General features: G+C 38.9%; 2 protein-coding genes across 6 annotated transcripts in view; one reads left to right on the top strand and one right to left on the bottom strand.

Moving 5' to 3' along the window:
- The window catches only part of si:dkey-70p6.1 (uncharacterized protein LOC570575 homolog), a 26,436-nt gene extending 8,613 nt beyond the window's left edge, over positions 1-17,823 (bottom strand). The window contains exons 1-5 of one of the 4 annotated variants that reach the window (XM_024292813.2): positions 17,383-17,823; positions 6,497-6,727; positions 2,586-2,643; positions 2,414-2,492; positions 1,065-1,411 (exon numbers count right to left, since the gene is read on the bottom strand). In XM_024292813.2, the coding sequence (XP_024148581.1) occupies positions 1,065-1,411; positions 2,414-2,492; positions 2,586-2,643; positions 6,497-6,630 (618 nt within the window). In that variant the 5' untranslated portion in view covers positions 6,631-6,727; positions 17,383-17,823. Of the gene's footprint in view, positions 1-1,064; positions 1,529-2,413; positions 2,496-2,585; positions 2,644-6,496; positions 6,728-17,382 lie in introns of all 4 variants that reach the window. The other 3 variants (XM_024292810.2, XM_024292812.2, XM_024292809.2) reach the window with 3 other exon arrangements.
- A 1,648-nt stretch (positions 17,824-19,471) lies between these two features.
- Positions 19,472-20,926, top strand: part of zgc:100920 (uncharacterized protein LOC445241 homolog) — a 5,407-nt gene continuing 3,952 nt past the window's right edge. Inside the window, exons 1-2 of one of the 2 annotated variants that reach the window (XM_036212831.1) lie at positions 19,472-19,775; positions 20,452-20,589. In XM_036212831.1, coding sequence (XP_036068724.1) covers positions 19,722-19,775; positions 20,452-20,589 — 192 coding nt within the window. In that variant the 5' untranslated portion in view covers positions 19,472-19,721. The remainder of the gene's footprint in view (positions 19,776-20,451; positions 20,590-20,926) is intronic. The other variant, XM_024292209.2, reaches the window with a different exon arrangement.

The following is a 20,926-nucleotide window of genomic DNA, read 5'->3' on the forward strand; positions in this document are numbered from 1 at the left end:
AACCAGTTTTAGAATCTTTGCCAAAAAAGAGATCTTAATAAAAAAAAAACTTTTTCCTAGAAGAGCCATGTCATTTAATATGAATGCATGCTTCAATCACTTCAGGCTTTTTGCTATTTTTAGTTTTCAGAAATTTCAGAACAAATTTTCTTTCTAAATATTAATACTAGCGCTAGAAATCAATAAAAAAAATTAACTAATTAATCGCAAATTTAAAAAAAATTAATTGCAATGAATCGTTACTAGTTTTTTTTTTACAGTTTTGCCAGCTACTTATTAATTGCAAATAATCACAATATGAATTAAAACATAAAATTTAACATTTAAAACATTCATTTTTAACCCTTTAAGGGCCTAAAACTTTAGAGAGTTTGTCTATTTTTGAATTAACTTCTGTATTTTCAATTTGAAAGACTTCCTTCTTGCTTATTTGGTATCATTTTAATCAGAAAACTGCACCTATGTGGCGCTACCTTTATTTAGTCATTTTTCATGTTGTATTCACACAATAGACATGAAATCATGTAAAAAACAGTAAATCCCATCTGGAAAAATGGGCTTCATTTTGCTGTGGAAACCTCAAAAATGTTTAACAACCTGTTTTTAAAACAGAATTATTTTTTAATATAAAAACAACAAGAAATAAAATTTGCCAACAAACAAATCATCATGTTTTTGAATTAAAATACAAAAAAATCCAGGCGAAAATCACAGATTTCATTGGGCCACATATATTTCTGTTAATAGAGGAACATCACAGACCTCACAGATCCATGATGTGACCTTTCTTATGTGACTCCAGCTGCCAGGCAGCCCAAAAAATAAGAATTCCTCTCCCTCTGCTGTCTATTTGACACTTTTCCTGGAATTCTGTTTTTCTTTCCCTGTTTTTCAGCTTTTTCTTTTCTCAGCCCTAATTTTTAAATCACTACTAGTAATGCCAAATGAAATATCATAATGTATCAATTTCCCCTACATCTCAGTCAATATATTGGCACATCTGAAAAATATCTAACAGTCTGTTATAAATGAGGCAGCAAAAGAGCTTCAGAATGTTCACCAACCTTTGGGAATGATGGGACATTAAAGGCCTCAATGTTTCGTCGGGGCAACTTTGTGCTGTGGGGGTGTGGTGGAGGAGGTGCTGGGTGTGAAGGTGGCGCGTGTCGTGGAGGAGGCGCCGGCGGATCGACCATATCCGTCCCGCTGTCCCTCTTCTGCGGCGCCTTTTCCGCCTTCCGCAGCTTCCTGACGCAGGCGTACTCTGCGGTCTCTGGAGGTTGGGGGGGTGTCATGACCGGGGCCTCGGCTTCAGCCAGTCCTTCTTCCACGTCCCCGTCTGGATCTGGAGGTGCTGGGGTGTTGGCAGGCACCGCTGGAGGGGCCGGAGTGTCCGTCTGCCCGGCCCTGCCTACCATGGCGTACAGGGTATCGTCAGTACGTGTAGTGGAGGAGCGCTGGCCCACTTCAGAGTAAGTGTGCTCGCCGTCCTCTCCAGTCCCAGAGGGGATCTGGGGAAGCTGCCTGCCTTGAGAACGAAGGTCAGAGTTAGACCGGCAGCTGGGCAGCAGCAGAAGGTCCACGCTGGCGGGACGTTTCTCTTTAAACTCCACAGCCCGCTGCCTCAACAGCCATCCCCCTCCATAAAACCGAATTCACATCCTCCCGGCTCATTCTGAGGTAAATAATGGTCCCAACATTTGTGAACATGAATGAATCTCTCACTGCGAAGAGTAAAGAACGTCTGAGAACTGACGAGAAGCTGAGAACTGACATTGATGCTTCAGAATTTGCATCCAAATTGGCTTCAGAGTACTGCAGTGGAAGCAAGTGTGAAGCAGAGCATATGTTTAGATCTCTTGAAAACCTCTTAGGCCACTGTCACTGCGCCCACAAACACAGATCCCTGGTGACTGCCAGGACCGGAGCTCCATGATTGGATTTGGCACTCTGAACTTGTGTTTTTAGATAGATTCACATTCGCAGATGAAGACTGCACATAGAAGTGGAACACGGCTGACTTACAGACATGATGTGAATTCAGTTTTATGATCTTCATTAATTCGTCCTGCAATACATGACTTACTTTGGAGTCAATTTAAGGGCCAGATCAGATACTGAAGTGTGCAGCGAATGTGAAAGGTGTAGAGTGAAAACCTTCAGTCTCCAGCTCTGCCGACTTTCATGCTTTCAAGTGAAATGTCTGAATACTTGTACCCGATGCTTTTGAGAATAGTTTTCAACCTCTCCATCTCAGATTGCAAAAATCCTCTTGAACGATGGCATACTCAATCTTGGCATGCAACGAAAACAACACCAAGCTTTGCATCTCCTGAAAAGTTGACATTTGGGTGACACAGAGGTACAGTTAACAGAGCACAAGTCAGGGGTGGAATGTGAAGCACGCACTCACTTTTGCCATTGCAGTTCATCTTGTTCATCTCAGTGTCGGATTTACTGATGGACCGCAGTTTGGACTGCTTGAGTATACCCTGCTAACGGAAGCAAAGACATACCGGACCATTGAAGTGTTTGCTGGGACTCGATGTTGTTTCCTTACAAAGGTGATCTGTAGGGATGCTTACCATGTCCATGAGACGGTGTTTTCCACTTTCACCAGGAACATTGTGTGCCTTCCCCTTCCTACGAAAACACAATACAAAAGGTAAAGACTATCCGGGTCTGTTTACTCAACGTCAATGAAGTAGAACAGGACTGATCATCCCCTCCGCCCTCGTGTTCCAAACAGGAAGTACCTGCTGATCCCAGGAAGTCCAATTTTGAGAAATAAACAGCGATTACTCAGTCATTCTGTTCGTCAGAATAACCATTCTTGATCTAGTGTCTCTTTTTTAACATCTTTTTGCTAAACCCATTTTTTTTCATGATATATATTCCTTATCACGTTATTGAAGCGATAACTGGCCAATCAGATGCCTCAATAAGAGCATGTGGTGCCCTCTATTCCCCACCTTCAAGCGTTTTACTAACATTAGCTGGTCCAAAATGACGAAATCTGTATCACGGAAAAATGGTGACTGAATTGACTTCATTGGAACCCGAGGTAACAACCTTGTTTTGTCCATCTCTACTCATGTCAATGGGCAGAACAGAGTAAAGCGAGGGCGTTTTTCTCTCTAGCCATGGCTCCACCACCTGCCAATCAAAAACTATAACTGAAGTAATAATTGAGAACTTATCAAATCAAGTATTTTCCCTTTGAGTTGTAATAAAAAAATAAGAAAAAAACAAGACAATAACACCAAAAACCAGAATATAAATGAGCTTTTTCAATGTAAAATTGTATATTTTATAAAAATGTAAATAAAAATACTATAATTTCTTTATTGTATTGTATGTTGAATGATGTCAACAACAAAAAAAGAAAATAAAAAAGAAAACTGGCAGCAGACAACAAGATGATAACCAAGCATCACTAGCAGCAGGAGCCGGAAGTCCTCAACCTGAACCAGAAGTTCCTGTTCTCCCCCGTTTTTTATTATTATTTTGCCGAAAATCCTATTTTAATTGGCGACCCTAATAGTTCTGTTTTATTTTTTCCCTTGTTTTAAGCTTTAAAACCTTTAACACTGGAGATGTCTCTGTCAAAACCTGCTTACACAATCAGCGTGAATCAGTGGATCGGCAACTTTTCACCGATATGCAACACATTACTAATATAAAGTGTTGCATACCGGCCGAACCTGCTTTTTTCCCGTAACAGAATAAGTTGATTCATGTTGATCACATTAAGGGTTTAAAAGCTACGGTAGTCACAGGAATCTATTTTGAAAGGAATAAAACAAATACAGATTTTTTTTTGCCACATTTGAAGCTTATTTTGCAGACTAAACTGCTTATTCACATTAAAACGTTTTAATAATATGTGCTGCAATTCTTTCATCCACAAAAATATAAGATTTGAGAGTAAAACTGAAGAGAAATGCAGAAACTATTTACAACTTCCTTTCATAGCAGACCAAGGATGCATCATGTTCTAGTTTTTTTAATTTTTTTTTACCCAAACATATACTGAAAGCCTTACTTTTTTGATCATCTTTACTGGTAAGTACCTGCACTTCCTCACAACTCCAGGATGAAAGTCCTCTCTTTTGTTGTTGAAATGCGCAGCACTAATGTTGCTTCGGCTTCTTTCAAATGTGCCAAACTAAGGAACATAAAAAGGCCCCTAAAGCCAACAAACTTTGACCTGAAAATAAAAAGTAACTCTGAGGAGAAAACTATCTAGTCCTCTGATTTTCACGTATAAATACACCTCTTCTGCACAACAAGCTTCACCTCCAGATATTTTAAACTTTTTCATGATTCACACATATGCAGATACTTAGTGTGGGCTGCTTCTCTTTACCACTTGTAATATAGCACTTATATCATTTACACCTTTTTCATCCGCTTCCACTCTATAGTTTATTAAAAGTCTGTATGCACTCATTCTCAAGTCACACTCAGTAAATGACCTGAAACCAACGTTTGCTTGAATATCACTGTAGTTCTTATTTCCCAACCAATGAAACAATCACTGGAATTATTCAAAGACCTATGAAATTTGTGTTTGAAATATTTTTAACATGTTTTTGCAGCGTTGTTCTCATAATGGAGGCCATATATAAGAGAGTTTATGATTAAAACTGTTAGCTTGGGATTGTAAGGGGATGTAAGTTAGCAAGAGAGACAGTAAACAAAGGCATGATGGGAAATGGGCACCAACAGTCCCACCCACAACGCAGAGGCAAATTTGTAAGTATTGTAACATTGTAAGTATCAATCCAGCGGATAACCTGAAGTTGCTAAATTAAGTTATTAACAAACAAGTTCACTAAACCATGAAACAGTGATAAAACTTCAAGTAAACAAAAATTTGATTCAACAAATTTTGTAATTATCTTGAACAATAAGAAAACGTCTCTTAATTCTTACTTTCTTCCACAATTTTTGTATCTGATAGGCAAATATTTACACATCAGACAACTGTTTTGTCATTTATTTATAGGGGTGGGCAAACTTTTTGAATTATGCGCCACAAAGTCTTCTAAAATTTGACAGAAGGGCCGAACCAGAAGCGAATGTGTGATATGCTTTAGTAATCCGCCTCATAAGAGAAAGAAATAACATGGAGCATCGATAAAAGCAAGCTAAGTTTGATTAATTCAAATATTTTAAAACAGAATAATTTGGAGTTTTTATTTCAAAATTGCAACTTTTTTTCTCATTTAGTGCCAACTGCAACAATAAGATGATGTCCCTCAGAGTAAAACACAAACTTAAAGAAATTATGCATTTATGTGCTGCTGGAACGATCAGAAAATGCCTGTCCGACTCAAAAATTACACATCAACTTAAAAAAAAACAACAAATCAAACAATAACTAGGATTATCAATGATTTATTCCAGTTAGGTGTGCCCAGATTAAATAGTTTAACGGGCTGCATATGACCCCCCCGGGTCATAGTTTGTCCACCCCTGGTCTAGAAAGTAACAGTGACAAGACAGTTGTGAAAAAATAAATAAAAATATACGATAAAAATCTTTGCATATCTTCAAAAGAAGCAAACTAAACCATTTTCTGCTACACAAGCTAAGATTTAGCTTGTTTGGGAAGCAGATCAGCCATTGACTGTATGTAGAGAACTGGAAAGAGTGATCCTTCCCCCTCCTCATGGACCAACTATTAAGGACCTGCTGAATCCAAGAAACCAAAACCACATTGATTTCTATTGAGAAATACTCAGTCATTTTATCTGTCTTATACCTGTTTTAACATGTTTTCCTATTTTTCTTCAAATATTTTTTCTTTATTATTAAAGTTATAAACTGATCAATCAGATGCTTCAATAAAGCATGTGGTGCCACCTTGAACATTAACATTCTCCCCCGCCTGTTTCAGTAAAAGGGGTGTGGACGAGCTCTCTCATGATTGGTGACAGTTGTTACCATAGAAACATGGAGTCAGACCAACTCGGACCAATCACTGTCGTCTGGCTCCAACATGGTGGCGCCCATATTGTGGAGTAACTGCAACTGATTTGGATTTATTTCACTGAAACTGGAGGTAAGGCATTTTCTATGGGTGGCGTCACACCCACTCAGTCCATTTCTCTATATACAGTCAATGAGATCATCTTTTTAAAGAGCATAGATGGTATATTTGACCGCTCAAATGAATTAGATTTATAGATCTTCAGATTACATCGGAGCCAAAAATTTCTATCTACATTTTCTATTTGTAAAACTTAAAGTTAAATATTTTGATGGTTATCTCACACACAAAACATTTCTTCATTCTTTCATTGAAACTGTTATAGAGTTTCTTTTTTTTTAAACTTTTTCCTTTTTCAGATCATCTTGGTTTTTCATCTGTAACAACACATGCAGCTGCTGCACCATTTTTAACCTGTGATGAGTTCGGCTGCAGAGAAGTGTTGGTGTGAAACCCAAAGAGCCGCACGGCGCCGTGCGTGCGTGCCGTTGCTCTCACCTCTGGCAGCCCACGCAGAGCACCACGATGAGAATGGTAACAACGAAGGCCGAGGCAGCAGCGATAGCGCCCAGCAGCAGGACCTTGCCGTAGGGAGGAGCCGTGAAGTTCAGCCCGTCCTGCATGGAGGCCATGTGGGAGCGCAGACGCTCGCTCGCTCTCACGCACGCACACACACACTCACACCCTCACACTCATGCACGCAGGGAGGTGTCACGGTCTCACTGGGTTCTGCAGACACAAAGGTTCTTCAGTTAGATGTTGAGAAAACTTTAGAACACTTGGAGGTACAATGAAGTGCAAATCACACCAACAAATGCAAAAACATATTTAAGATCCAAAACAATTTAAAAAAGCAAAACAATCAATAAAAAACAACATTTAAAATCAAGACCAAAAAAAATAAAAAATAAAAATCAAGTAACAGTATTTTCAAAAATAATTAAAAAAACACAACAAGAAAGCATTTTGTTTGTTTCCAAAAAGAAAAAAAATAATTATTATTTAACATTTTTGTTATTTTAGATACATTTTTTCACCAATGCAGTTTTCTTAAAGAAAAACATAACTTTTCATGTATTTCAAAATTGATCTTTTGCTTTTTTTGTAAATGTCTACAAAGAATTTTTATTTTATTTTTAATTTCTATGTTGTGAATGGAAATATGTTGTTTGATATTGAATTTTGTCAAGCCCAATGAGGCAAATCTCTTTGTGATTTTGGGCTATATAAATAAAATTGAATTGAATTGAATTGAATTACGAAGAAAAAAAACACCAAACATGAACAAAAAAACTGGGACATTGCTGATTGGATGATGATTTTTGATATCTACATTTTTTCAAATGCATCTTCAATTTCTGCACACTAATAAACGTTTTAGGATCTGTACGAAGTATCCAGGATCAGGACAGACATCATCATCTAAGCAGTGATGTCCCGCAAACAGAATCTAACTTTCTATTTTTTTGTTTTCTTTTAACATCTAATTTTGATTTCTGGAAATTGCTTTTGTTTTCTGAAACATTTCATTTTATTTAGTTTAATTTTGGGGGGAAAATGTTTTGATTTCTAAAATGTAAGGTTCCTTTTTTTATTATTTGTTTTGCTTTTTTAATTGTGGTGGTCATTCAGGGCCACCGTAAGGCAAAGGAAACAACCTAAAGGGTTAAAGAAAGCTGAAGCTGTGAATTCCCATCCAACACAGGAGCATGTGAAGGAACCACACATCCCTAAAAAAAGATTTCCAGGATTCTACAAAGTGGATAATATATTCCCTCTTTCTAGTACTCTTGATAAAAGAGCCGCATGACTCAAAACATATTCATATTTTGCTTAAAAAGCTCATCTGCTTTGACATAAATGTTCTTTTGTACGCCTAAATACAAACAAAGCCGACTCTGCACGAGAACATGCAACACTGGGTGAGTCAGAGCACAGATCAACATGTCAGCAGTCACAACAGACAGAAACATCTCGTCTTCATCTTGTTATTTTGTCCTCTTCTTCTTCTTTTTCAACTCCTATGCTTGCCAGACTGTTTCTTATTTGTCAGTATGTCTCCAACAAACAATAAAAACACAGAGCTGCACCAGAAGACTAAACAAACAAGCCTAATCTCTGTCAAATCACGCCATCTGTCAGCTGTGACAGTGTTTTTCATGTGTGTAGATGTGCGCTCGTCACTTGTCCGTCAGCATCAACAAGCCTGCGTTCTGCAGAACTGTTTTGTTCAAATTCTGGCTCCTTCTTTTATTTGTTCTCTTCCCAAATCACATTGTATATTGAATTTTTCTCCTTTCTTTCTGCATATCTCTTTTCTTCTTAAAATGTACAAACATTTGCTCTTTTCTTTAAAACCTTTGCACACTTCAACTTTTCTGATGCTCTTTTGGAGCAAATGCCTTAATCTGAAAGCACTTTGATCATTTTTTAGCTCTTGCATTGTCCTAAAAATGACAAAATTGAAAGTTAATTTAAATGAAAGTACATCAACAGCAGTAAGGCTTCAGGAAATGTTCTGTTTTCTGCACACATTTTCCATTTAATCTAATTACTAAACCATTTGCACATAGACAGAGTTGTTTAAATGTTACCTGTTTATACTTGTCTACTGTCACCTAAGTGGATATTAAATTAGCCCGAAGTCAAAGGAGAAGCAAGTGGACATTAATTATAGTTGGCATGGGTCCAGATGCATTTTTGGGACATAATCGAGGAAGAAATATTACCGTTTGTTGTTACGACGATCCAACAAATTCACTAAATGAGCTTAGAGAATCTTAACCTGTAGAATGCAACCTGCTACCCTCCACACTTCTAACTCATCAGACAGGAAAGTGTTATTTTCTCTAACTTAAAGATCAACTCTAATGAAAATTGCTCTTTTATTGTTTCTGTTTCTTAGGTATAAAATTGCATTTCTAAGTATTTATTTATTTATTCAAATCATGATGAAACAGGAGCAGATGAAAAAATACTGTTTGTAAAATCTAAGTGAAATGGGCTGGGCAAAGTCTCACATCCATTCTGACGACACTTATAGACAAATAAATGAATATATGTCCTCGTTTTCTTGGTCTCATCTGGCTCCAAACTGTACAGCTGAAAAGATCCAGCGTTGCTCGCCATTTTATTTGCATTGATAATATTAGCTTGAGTTTGTGAGGAGCTGTAAGCTAGTGGGAGAGAGTGTAAACAAAGGGATGATGGGAAACCAGAGCAGGCTTACTTCCGTGCCACAACTCAAAGGCAAATTTCTGATGAACTACTGCCACACAAACTAAAAAAAGTAACACAGATTTTTAGACTTTGCTTTAAATTTTGTCCCATATATATGTATATATGTATATATATATATACATATATATATATATTTTTTTTAATCCCTTTTCTATGACTTTTTGGTGTGATGTCCTTGTTAGGCTCAAAGATTTACATCGACACCATTGGATAGGAATTACCTACAAAACATTTCTAACTGTCTGTCTGTCTCAAAAATCGAATCAAGAAAGGAGACGAAACCAAATTAGAAAAACCACGAATCCCGACAGAAGAAACCGGTGTATGAATATGCTTAGATATGTACAAACTCTGCAGCTTGATCTGAATTGGCTGTTAAGCTAAGTAGGTTTCAACAGTTTAAAAGGTTTATAGGTTACTATAACAAAACGTCAAAGAAAAAACATCTTATGAAAAAGCAGATTTAGCTCTAATCGAATCTAAAATCTAAAAAAGCTAAATATTTTACATGTAAAAAAGTAGATCAAAGTGAAGATAAATTATATTATAAAAATATGTCAGACTTCTAGCAAAGACAACAAAACTGATGAAGTGAAAATGTTTGAGGACAAACCATTTGGTCTACATTCAATTAACCTTTATAATAATTCATAATTTATTTATTTTTTTAAATACATTGAATACTTTTCTTTTTTTCACACTGAACAGAAATTAATTCATATTTTTTGCAGTTAAATTCTGATTGTTGAAGAAGAATAAATCTCACATGTCTCAGGAATGGGTGGAGCAAAGACCAAGTCTCCAGTATTATTATTATTTTTTTAGGAATTTTTGTTTTCTCATTCCTCATTTTTCAGCAATTTTCAAGCATTTTTTGGGGATCTTCCTATGTTTTTTTATTTTCCCATTTTGTTAGATGAACTACAGTTGAAAATAAAATGAAACTATTCTACTTTATCACGTTTTTTTATGACAAATACTTTTTATTGGGCATATTACATCGGGTAAAAATCACCCTGCAAAAGTGATGATGTAGCTTTTTATTGCAAAAGTGTTGGTGGACCTCACCGATGGCGTTGGTTCTCTAGGCCTCGACTGATCCAGCATAGATATAACAAGCCGGTTTAGCAAAAGTTTGACTTTGGATTCCCTTCCTGACTCAATCCTCAGTATTTATCCAGACTTGGGACATTGAGCCCCTGGCTTGGGGTTCTTGTGGCTGCATTCTGGATTCATATGAAATGCACCTATGATTACTTCTAAGAACATTTAAATCATGTTCAGCTACAAACATAGTGGTTTTCATGATAGCAAATGAATCATCTAGTTTGGTCCTTCAGGCTCTAAAGGTCAAGTTTATAACTGCTTATAATGTAATTGAGCCAATCAAAATCAAGATATTGTAGTTCTTAAAAAGGGCTGTATTGACTTTATGTCAAGAGACTTCAGGATGGTGGAAATTTGCATGCATTTATGCCCTACTGGCCACACTTTGGACATCTAAGATAAATATTAAACAACAACAAGATTTTTAAAAAGTATCTTCTAAATACCTTGAAACCAAGAAAAAATGTAAAAATTTTGATTTATATGTATTCCTCCCTCCATGTTGACTGATGACAAAAGAAAAGATGACTTGACGCCTTCCTGACAGCATCCTAAAAACAATGTAAACCTCTGATGAGTGAGCAGGATCAGTCAGTCGACTCCGTTCAGCAGTCTCCCAGACTTTTTGCTAATTTGCATTTCTCTCTGTAGACATCCAGCGTAGATGAACCCAACTGTTCTCAGCATGAAATCCAATTTGTGCCAAATTCCAAACACGAGCCTGTTAGTGATTCTTTGCACACTGATTTCACATTCGTCTTCTAAGTTCAGGACGCGGTACCCAGCGAGAGAACAGCTGCTTTGTTTACACGTTTAAATCCCTGTCGTTATTGTTGGCGTGATCCGCCAATAACTCACATTTGCTCCACACGATTTAATACAGTTCCCTCTTTGAAGACGCCTCCGAAAAGTGGCTGCAGCACATTTTAGCTAGCAGGGCTTTTTAAAAGTGTTTCTACAGCAGTTTCCGTCTGTGACCTGCTTTCAGTGCCGCTGAAACATCTGAACAAAAGCACTTCCTGAGGGAGAAGTCTGGAATATCAGGTTGGATTTGAAGCACAATGTGAATCTCCCAGGTTACCATCATTTCATCCAAAGCTGCAGCATTGTCAGGATAACCGTATTTGTGCTGGCTTGGATGGCAGAGCTCAGCAGTGGCGACAGAAAGGGTAATGAGACAGAAGCAAAGGGGGAATGAGGAGGTGTGGAGAACAGGGGAGGAAAGAGGAGGAGGAGGGAGGACATGCGTGGGAGTCTTGTGGCAGGTGTTTGAAGAAGATGATGAAAAGGGCTTGTCACAATTCCCAAAGAATTCCCCGGCCTTTCTCCTTTTTGTGTCCACACCTCCTCGGGCGTTTCTCCCTCCTCCTGTCCCCCTCTGCCTGCGGAGTTAAGCCACAGTGACGCTTCAGCACTGCAGTGTAATTTCTGGCCCTCGAGCTGCTTCGTCTGAGCCGACCAATCGGACCGGGCTCTCTGAGCCAACGGGAAGAAACACCGACTTCCTCTCTGGCAAACAAAGCCTTCTGCTCCCCCTATCAGAGAGAACCCCTCCTCAGCGTGCTTGTCAGACTACCGTGCCCCCCCCCCCTGCATGCCTGCAGGTTCACCATTGCAGGTGTTTTTATTGAAGAGTAAACTGGAAGTAGAGCTGGCTGTCAAATTATTGAGTCAATGCCGTTTTAATTCACAAGTTTAATTACATCTCAGTTCAGTTTGTTTTTATCTCCATACAAAACTATGTTTGAATGTCTATTAAAAACAGTTTTCTTATAGCTGTTAAGCCTTTAAAGTCCCCATCTGATGAAAATTATGTTTTTTCAGTTTTTTTTCTTATGAAAGAGAACAGATATAATAAGTAAATGTTTGCATTTCCGAGTATTTCCCCTTTTAAATCAATCAAACTGTCTTGGACAGACTCTGTTTGAATGAATGATCTTCTTTCCATCAACAGCTCTGCTGCACATGCACTAAACCCTCATCTGTTCCTAGTGTCTAGTTCAGGTTCTGGAGAAGAGAAGATGGTATCTTCACATTGACTGCAGTCAAATGAGCCGCCGTTCACATTTCTGTGGTCAAATCAGCATCACTGGATTTTTGGTGTGAGTTTCATCCAATACTTACGGTAGCAGGACTGAGAACGCTGGAAAATCTCCACCAGACTCCACGGAGCTTCTTGATGTGACCACGGAAATGTGAACGGCGGCTCATTGACCGCAGTTGGAAAGGATTGTAAATCAATGAAAGAGCATTTTGATGTTAGCTTTCATTATTAAGATTAAGAATCAGGTTTTTGGAGGAAGTTCTGTCCATGAAGATCTTCACTTCCTCGTCCGAGCTGACATCCGGCTCAAATCGATACGGCTGGACATTACCGATATTATGTGATGTTTTTATGTAGCAGCGATGAAGATTTATGCTAGCGAGACACGTAAAAAGATGCTATAAAAAGCCCCGCCCCCTCAGGGGAGATTTTGGAAACAGAGGCTTCAGATAAACATAAAAAATGACTTTTTAAGACATTTAGTTTGTGGGATTTTGGTTAAAAATGTCATAATCATAACTAAAACATTACTGGGAACATTTTTTTTTAATTATCATAGGGGGACTTTAACACTGGAGCTCCAGTGTTTATGTTCTTTGATTTACTGTAACTTTTTAACTGTTAACGGTAGAAAAGTTACAGTACGGTAAAGATTTTGAGATTAAGCGTCACCAGCAACGCCTCAGGTGTTAAAGGGTTAAACAAAGGTAAAACTTATAGGGAACTCCAAAAAAATCCATCTATAGATTTGACACTCATGTCACTTATACTGTCTGAATGATGATTGATTGGAATCCTTTTTTATAGGTTTTATTAACCCCTTCACACCTGAATAAATGTCTAAAATATGTGAAAAAAATGTGTTTTTGTTTTCAAATAGATGCTAAATTAAGGTAATTCCTGAGCTGAAGCTGTTTGACGCATATTTGCATCAATTAATGGAGCTAATTAGGTTAATATTTCAGACAAATTGTACATTTTATAGCACAAACGCCAAATTTGCCATTTCTGATCCCCTCATTCAGAAAAGCGCGTTAGGCATGAGAAAAATCCAAAATGGCAGCTAATTGTAAAAATGGTAGCCAAAGACGTACAAAACTTTTCAAAGGCTGTGTTCAAATTCCTTCCCTGCTCACAATATAGTACATTCATCATTTTCTAGTGCGGTCTGAATCTACAATTCAAAATTCAAGTGTCATAGAAATTTCCCAGAAGTCTTTGTGAAAATCTAGCGTGCATCGATGCTCACTACATTAGCGAATTAAGACCACAATGCATTGCGGTTGAACAATTTATGTTATTTTTTAATCAGTTATCCACGTTTTCATCATCTGAACACAGTGGAGTGAAAAGTGTGTGAAATTGGTAGTGTCATTTCCGGCTTTTAGGAAAAAAAAAGTAGTGAGCGCGGTGTCTGAATTGCTTTTATAATCCAGGGCACTTGATACTTGATAGCCTCATACTTTATGATTTTTTTTGTAGTTAGGGATTAGGGTGGGAATTCGGACATAGTCAATGTGTGTTGGCCCAGTTTCAACCATTTTCGCTGTTCATGCACAAAATACAATCTTTAAAGATCAACTCCAGTGAAAATCGTGTTTTTGGTGTTTTTAACATGTTCTAGCAGCATTTTTTTTCTCATAATGGAGGACAGCAATATAATATTTCAAGATTAAAACTGTGTTTCTGAGTATTTCCTTGTTCAAATCGCCTTGGATCAAGAGCAGATGAAAACTGGATGCTTGAAAAAGCTCAGGTTTGTGACGCAGCAGCTGACATGGACGGCCAAAGTCTCCTTTCTCTGCTACTACTCTGAAGCATCCACTTGAAGACAAATAGATCCGTTAATGTCAGTCCGTTAACCTTGGGGCCGGTGAAGTCAGAGTCTGGCTGAGGCTGGGCCGTATGGGGTTCCATTTGTGCCAAAAATATGTTTTTCTGTCCACTCTCTATATCCTGCTCCTGGTCGTGGACTGCAGTTCTGCTTCATCTGGACTATGGACTTAATCATCACTCGTCCCTCAGCTCTATATGAATGAACTCTACTCATATATGCAGTTTTAGCAGCTAACTTTTCTTTAACCGTTCTGGTATCGCCTGTCCGTCCTGGGATGGGATCTCTCCCTCATGTGGGAATCCCTAAGGTTTCTTCTTTTTTCCTGACTCAGGTTTTTTTAGGAGTTTTTCCTTACCGCGAGGGAGGGTCTAAGGACAGGGATGACCGTTCTTTATAGTCTGTTTAGTTTTTACCTATTGTGCATATTTTATGACTCCATCTGTGCATCTGTAAAAACTACAGGCATGAAGCCCAATGAGGCAAATTGAATTTGTGATATTGGGCTATATAAATAAAATTGAATTGAATTGAATTGAATTGAATCTTTGCTCCATTGTCTATGTCTACTGAACAAGTTTATCTAACATTTGTTCATGTCTATGTACTACTAAGCAATATCTTCTGCATGTCCTGTGAAACAACAGGAGCTAACAACGCTAGCAACTGTTGCTAAGGACTTTTTGGATGACTCGATCCAATGACAATAGCAAATGCAAAATTTTAAGCATAAAGCTGAAACATCACAAAGCAATCATCAAAGAAGCGTGGACACAGAAGATATTGTTTAGTAGAAATTAAGCTTCATATTAAGGTGGGGGCCACAAAATATCAACTTGGGGGCTGCAAATGTCCCGCGGGCCGCCGGTTTGAGACCCCTGCTCTAAACTGTATGGCTGGATACTCTGATATTTTTTGCTACACAAAGTTTAGCTCGTGCTTGTGAGTGTAAATGAAGGGTGGCGAAATGATCAGAGCTAACTTCTGCGCTAACAGTCTCGCCCATGACTCAGATGAGCATTTCTGATGAACTACAGCCGATCTGGAGAAAATTTTGGCTAAAAACAACATAACTATAATTAAAAGATCACTTGGAACAATTTTACAATAGATAAAAATATTGTTGGAGTGGGACTTTAAACTTGAAATTTTCGATTTTCTCATGGTTAAACGTGCTTCTCTGAAAGAGGGAATCCTAAGGTAAATTCATGCCAAATTTGGTGCTTTTACTACAATTATTTTAACAGGAGCCTCCACTAAATAGGATGAAAAATCTCATCTTCAGTGATGACGACACAATTTCTAAAAGCAACTAAATGAAAATTTTATGCGTTTTTTTTTTAGATTTCTTAATATTTGACTCCATTTGCATGCAATGGGGAGACTGACGTACAAACAGCCTCTAAATGCTCAAAAATCTACACTAAATCATCAGATATGTTCAACCAACAGGTAAGTGTGCAACTGTACAGCCTTAACTGTCATTTAATCCTTTCAAAGTAAGAGCCTGAAGCTCACACAGTTGGATAAACTTGCTGTTTGACATCCTCTTATCTGATTTTTTTAGCCACCAAACTGGATAAAAACTGTTTTTAAGACTATTTGTTCACATCAGCTGCTCATTCTAGACCGTTTGAACATAGACTCATCAGACAATAACCTTAACAAGGAGTCATGAGCCGAACCATTTGAACACGTGAGATTGAATTCAAAGGCTGCTTTTGAGGAACATGCATGATTTATTCCCACAAAAGCACGTTGAACCATGAAGGGAGTGTTTCTAATAAAAAAAATGAGTTTTTGAGGAACACTGGGAACTTAGCAAGTACCAGGAAGCGTTTCATTTTCTGGGAACATGCGCCGCATTTACATGACTTTTCATTATTAATAACACTGGAGCTCCTTTCGGATGGGCCCGAGCAGCCGGTCCATCCAGCAATCTGCTCAGGTTCGGAGAGAACCACCTGGGACTTGATGTGGAGCAAAATCCTCACCCTCTGTGACACAAATAACAGCAACGTGTGAGTCGGGGTGGGGAGGGTGGGAGAGGGAGAGAGGCCGCTATTGTGTGGGAATGTGAATTAGGTCAAATGTTTGCTTGCAACAACGATTAAGCACGGCCCTGTGAGGAAGACAGCAGCGTGGAAGAGGCTCCGTGTTTGTCTGTGGCGGGCTGACTCATGCATGTGTGACACCCATCCAAAAATAAATAATAATAAATCAAAAACAGAGCAAAAGGGAAGGATGCCGAAATCAGCATCCATGTGTTTTGATGAAGGGTTGGTGTGCCTGGGGTGGATTTGTGTGGCTCATGATGGCACTGCACTCAGCAGGCATCAATCACACATGGACTGACGGTTCGGCTGCTGCTGGCGGCCTCTGGGCTCTGACACCTCCAAGTGCTGTAATGCATCTGACAACAGGTTAAACCGCCGCTCTGGGATGAGGCGGACCATCAGACCGGGCAGGGATTTAAAGGTTGAGTAAGGGTTAAAGCATGCACAAAAATAATAATGATGAAAGAAGCTGTAGAGGCCTGACAGACTAACATGCTTTTATCGGGGTTTTGTCTGCAGTACCAGAGATGTCTCTCCTCCCCATCATCAAAGCGTTTCCGAATCAAAGTGGGGACGTGGAAGAAGGATGCTGCGTCCCCGAGGTCAGCTGGCAACTTATTACGCGCGACACCCCCCCTTTTCTCCTCCATCCTCCACCCGCCCAACCAATAACACTCCGTATTTATGAGCAAAGGAGGAGGGAGAGGAAGAAGATGGTTGTTGGTGGGGACTGCACCTTTTAAAAAAAGGAAGGGTCCGACGTTGATGGTCTTTTTTCTGGCTCGGATTTGACGCTTCCTGCGCATTTCTGCGCGCAAATCAGAGGAAGGTTCTCAGATGGTTTCTATTATTCGGAGCTGAAATCCGACATACATGTGTGTGTGTGCACCCAGAAAAGGAGGGGGGTGGGAAACAGCGATGCGGGGAGGTGGGTGCGCACATGTGTGTGTATGATAATGAGAAAATGTAGAGGAGCATCTTTTATCCTCGTGTGGATGAAAGATGCGAGAATCTATGGGGCACATATGAATGACCCCCTCCCCTCCCTCCATCCCTCTCACGCCTGTCACACAGGCATTGCGCTATAGCATCCTATACTCACTCAGCTCACAGATACGAGGCGCAGCATCCGCTTCTGTCAGTGTTCTCTTCCCTGCGGACCCGGCGCTCCGCGCAAACATAATCAACCGAAGGCGAAAAACTTGTCTCTCGTGGGCTTCACCAAACAGGGATGCTGCATATTGCATGTGGTTGCTCTCTAAACGCCAGCTGACCCCTGTCGTCGCCCTCCTTGTCCGCGCGCTCCCCCAGCCAAGGAAGGTGGTGGTGAGGGGGTAGAGACTGCGTCCTTTACGCAGTCCGTCTGCTTCCCCGCTGCCGCCGAGCTTCCTCCAGTGGTACCTCCGAGTGCCAGGTCTCTCCTCCGCGGTCCCTCAAGCCCCCTCCATCTCTCCTTGCATCCCCTCGGCTCAGCGACTGCGCTTCCATGTGACACAGGCAGAGGTGGAACCCCCCAAATGGGAGCCCGTCTTTTTTGATTATGGCGCCATGGCTCGGTGGGACGAGGAAGTGCACGCAGGAGGCTGCTAGTGAATGGACCAAGTTCTGCTTTTTTATGGACACATTAATACAAATGGAGCCTTTTTTATTGGAGGGGGGCAATAAACTCTTCAAACTGTGAGAGAAACAAAAACTGCCCATAACATGCAAGATGTGAGAGCAACAAAAAGGAAATTATATGACTTTTGATGCAAAAAAATGAAATAGTTGGATAAAAAGAACGTGAGCTAAATATGTGTATATATTTAATATCTTTTCTTTTTTTTAAGTTTTACCTTCACATACCTTTAGAATATTTACCTCTACCACTACCGCCACCTGCTGGATCATTGAGGACACTAGAAGAACACCCACCTATCAGGCTGCAGAGGACGGTGTTGCTGTATGAGGGCCAATCCATGCCACAGTCAGAATACCACCAACTGGAAGCGTACCCCCATAAAAAAATAATAATTAAATAAATACTTTAAAACTAAAAATAACAGCAACATTGGCTTCAACCTTTAGGTGAGTCACTTTAGATCCATTGAACAAAGATCATGGAGAAAGATCATATGGAATCCACACTGAAAAAACAAACTTTTTGCTTCAATAATATAGTTATTCCTCATAACATCTACATAAGATTTTTCAAAGATTTTTCTAGTAAAGAACTTAAAGTTTAACATTTTTTTTAAATAATCAAAAATTTATATTTTTTATTAGTAAGATCGACTTTTCAAATTGTAATCATTTTTGGAGCATTCATTAAATTTTATTAGAGAGATTCAAGTTTAACTTAAAAGTTAAGTTTTATTTATTTTTTACTTTTTATATTCATAAATGCGGTAAAATTTAATTAAGAATTGTTAGCGCAAAGTGTTTCAAGGATTTTCTTAAGTAAATCCTATTAGTTATTTTTTCAGTGTAATCAGTCAGTTTTATTGATATTTTAAGTGTGGACTTTTGTATTTCTCTGTGTTTTTGTACTTTTAATACACTCAAACTTATCTCAGCCCTAAAACTCACTATATAAGTCCTTATAACATCTGTTGTAGGCCTAGGTTGATAAAATTGATTAATTAATTTAAGTTTATCTAAAGTTAATAGTTCAATAATCGATTCATAACACTAGTAATCGATCTAACACACAGAACTAAAGTCCGCTAGCTTGATGCTAACGTTTAATGGAATTTCCCATAGGACGGCTAATGCTAACGCTCGGTCAACGTAAACATATTGCTGACTAAATGAACATCTTTATATACTTACAGGTGAATTTTCTAACATCTTTTCAAGAAACATTTTAAAGTAACCATTTGTGGTCTGAAGTTCTGTTTTTTGCTTATTCTGGGGTTATTCTTCTTGAAACATGTGTACTGCTAGAATTGTTGATTTTAGATTACGTTTTTTTGTTTTTAATTATAGGTATTTACAAAAAAATAGTGAGAGTTAATAAATACTCTGTAAGAATAAAATGTAAATAAATAAATGGCATATATAATGTAAGTTTTTGGTGATTTTCTCTCAAATTTAGTTCTAAAATGAACTAAATGTCAACTGAACACAAAGCGAGTAATCACGCCTCACAGGCAGGATGATACACTATCGAAGAAAAAAAAAACCTTAAGTTCTGAGGACCGTTTTATGCTTTTTATGCGATTTTTCCTTTTATTTTCTCCGAGGCATGGATCACCCCTCATACCCAGCATCCCCTCCCCCTTGCTTTGTAGTCCTCATGCATACACAGTGTTTTCCTCCAGAGGTAAAGTGTAGAGTGCGTTTGCTCACACCTCTGGCCATGGATGCACCGAGGCTTTAGCCTTTGATTTTGAGGAAAGCGTTACGTTTTAAAGAGCTCAGCATCCGTCATTAAGAAATAAAATCACAGAGGAGAGGAAGATGGGCTGCTGCTCGGGACGCTGCGTGCTGATCTTCCTGTGCTGTGTGCAGCTGGTAAGATGGTTTTTTTTATGATGTCTACAAATGAAGTCTTCTTCTGACACGCCAGACCTCCCTCTGTTACAGAGAAGAAAAGTTACAAATTAGCTGTTTATGATCACCATTTATCCAGTGATGCTCTACATTTGTTTCATCCTTTTATGACCATCAGCACTGATTTAAAGATTTTGAAAAGTTTATTGTGAATATTTCAAATACTCTCTCAGAATTGTACTTTAATCAAACTTACTTTTGGTTTCCTTGAGGGGTAAAATGCTCAAATAATTCAAAAATAATCAAAGAAAAGCAGAAATCATGAGGTCTTTCTCGCTCTGCTTGAAGGCATCGTGTTATTCCTGAGACTCGTTTTTCATCACGCTGCGAGTTTAGAGGGAGTAATTAACAGGCGATCGATAGAACTAAGACTGCAGTTTTTATGACACATGCCAAAAGGCTTTAATTAGAAGTGCTAATGAAAAGGAGTGACCGCCACAACGACGAGGGGCCGCGCTGGCTTTGTCCTCCTCCCAGACAATCCTTTTCAAGACTAACCCCTGAGGACACAACACCATCACCCAAAAACACTTTGTTTTCACGACTCAGTTGCCTTGACAACTTGTAAAGAGAAGAAAAGAAGCATGCACACACTCACACAAAACTGCCCAGCTGACATGCTTGTGCTTCTGCTCAGATGTCTGCAGTGGAGCGACAGGTCTTTGACTTCTTGGGCTTCCAGTGGGCTCCCATCATGATCAACTTCTTTCACATCATCGTGGTCATCCTGGGTTTGTTTGGTGCGATCCAGTACAGATCACGCTACGTCATCATGGTAAAGACACTGACTCTCACTGGACTTTCTTTTAAGACATTTGCTCACTTTTTCATGAATGATATATCCATTCAGTAGCTGCATAACTCCCTATAGCAGAGGTCTGCAACCTGCAGCTCCAGATCCACATGTGGCTCTTTGGCCAAACAGTCATGGAGACTGCTGACCCAGCTGTGTCGACCGTTGGAGTCAACAGGACTGCCTAACCAAAGAAAATAAAAATAAAGAAAATAAATAAACAAAGCTCACAAACTAAGACTACCAAGGTCCAACCCAAACTAAAATAACCAAAACCAGCAGTGTAAGACTGCTGAGGACAAAAAATAAATAAAAGAAA

Source organism: Oryzias melastigma, linkage group LG7 (genome assembly GCF_002922805.2).
Source record: "Oryzias melastigma strain HK-1 linkage group LG7, ASM292280v2, whole genome shotgun sequence".
In the NCBI taxonomy this organism is placed as follows: domain Eukaryota; kingdom Metazoa; phylum Chordata; class Actinopteri; order Beloniformes; family Adrianichthyidae; genus Oryzias; species Oryzias melastigma.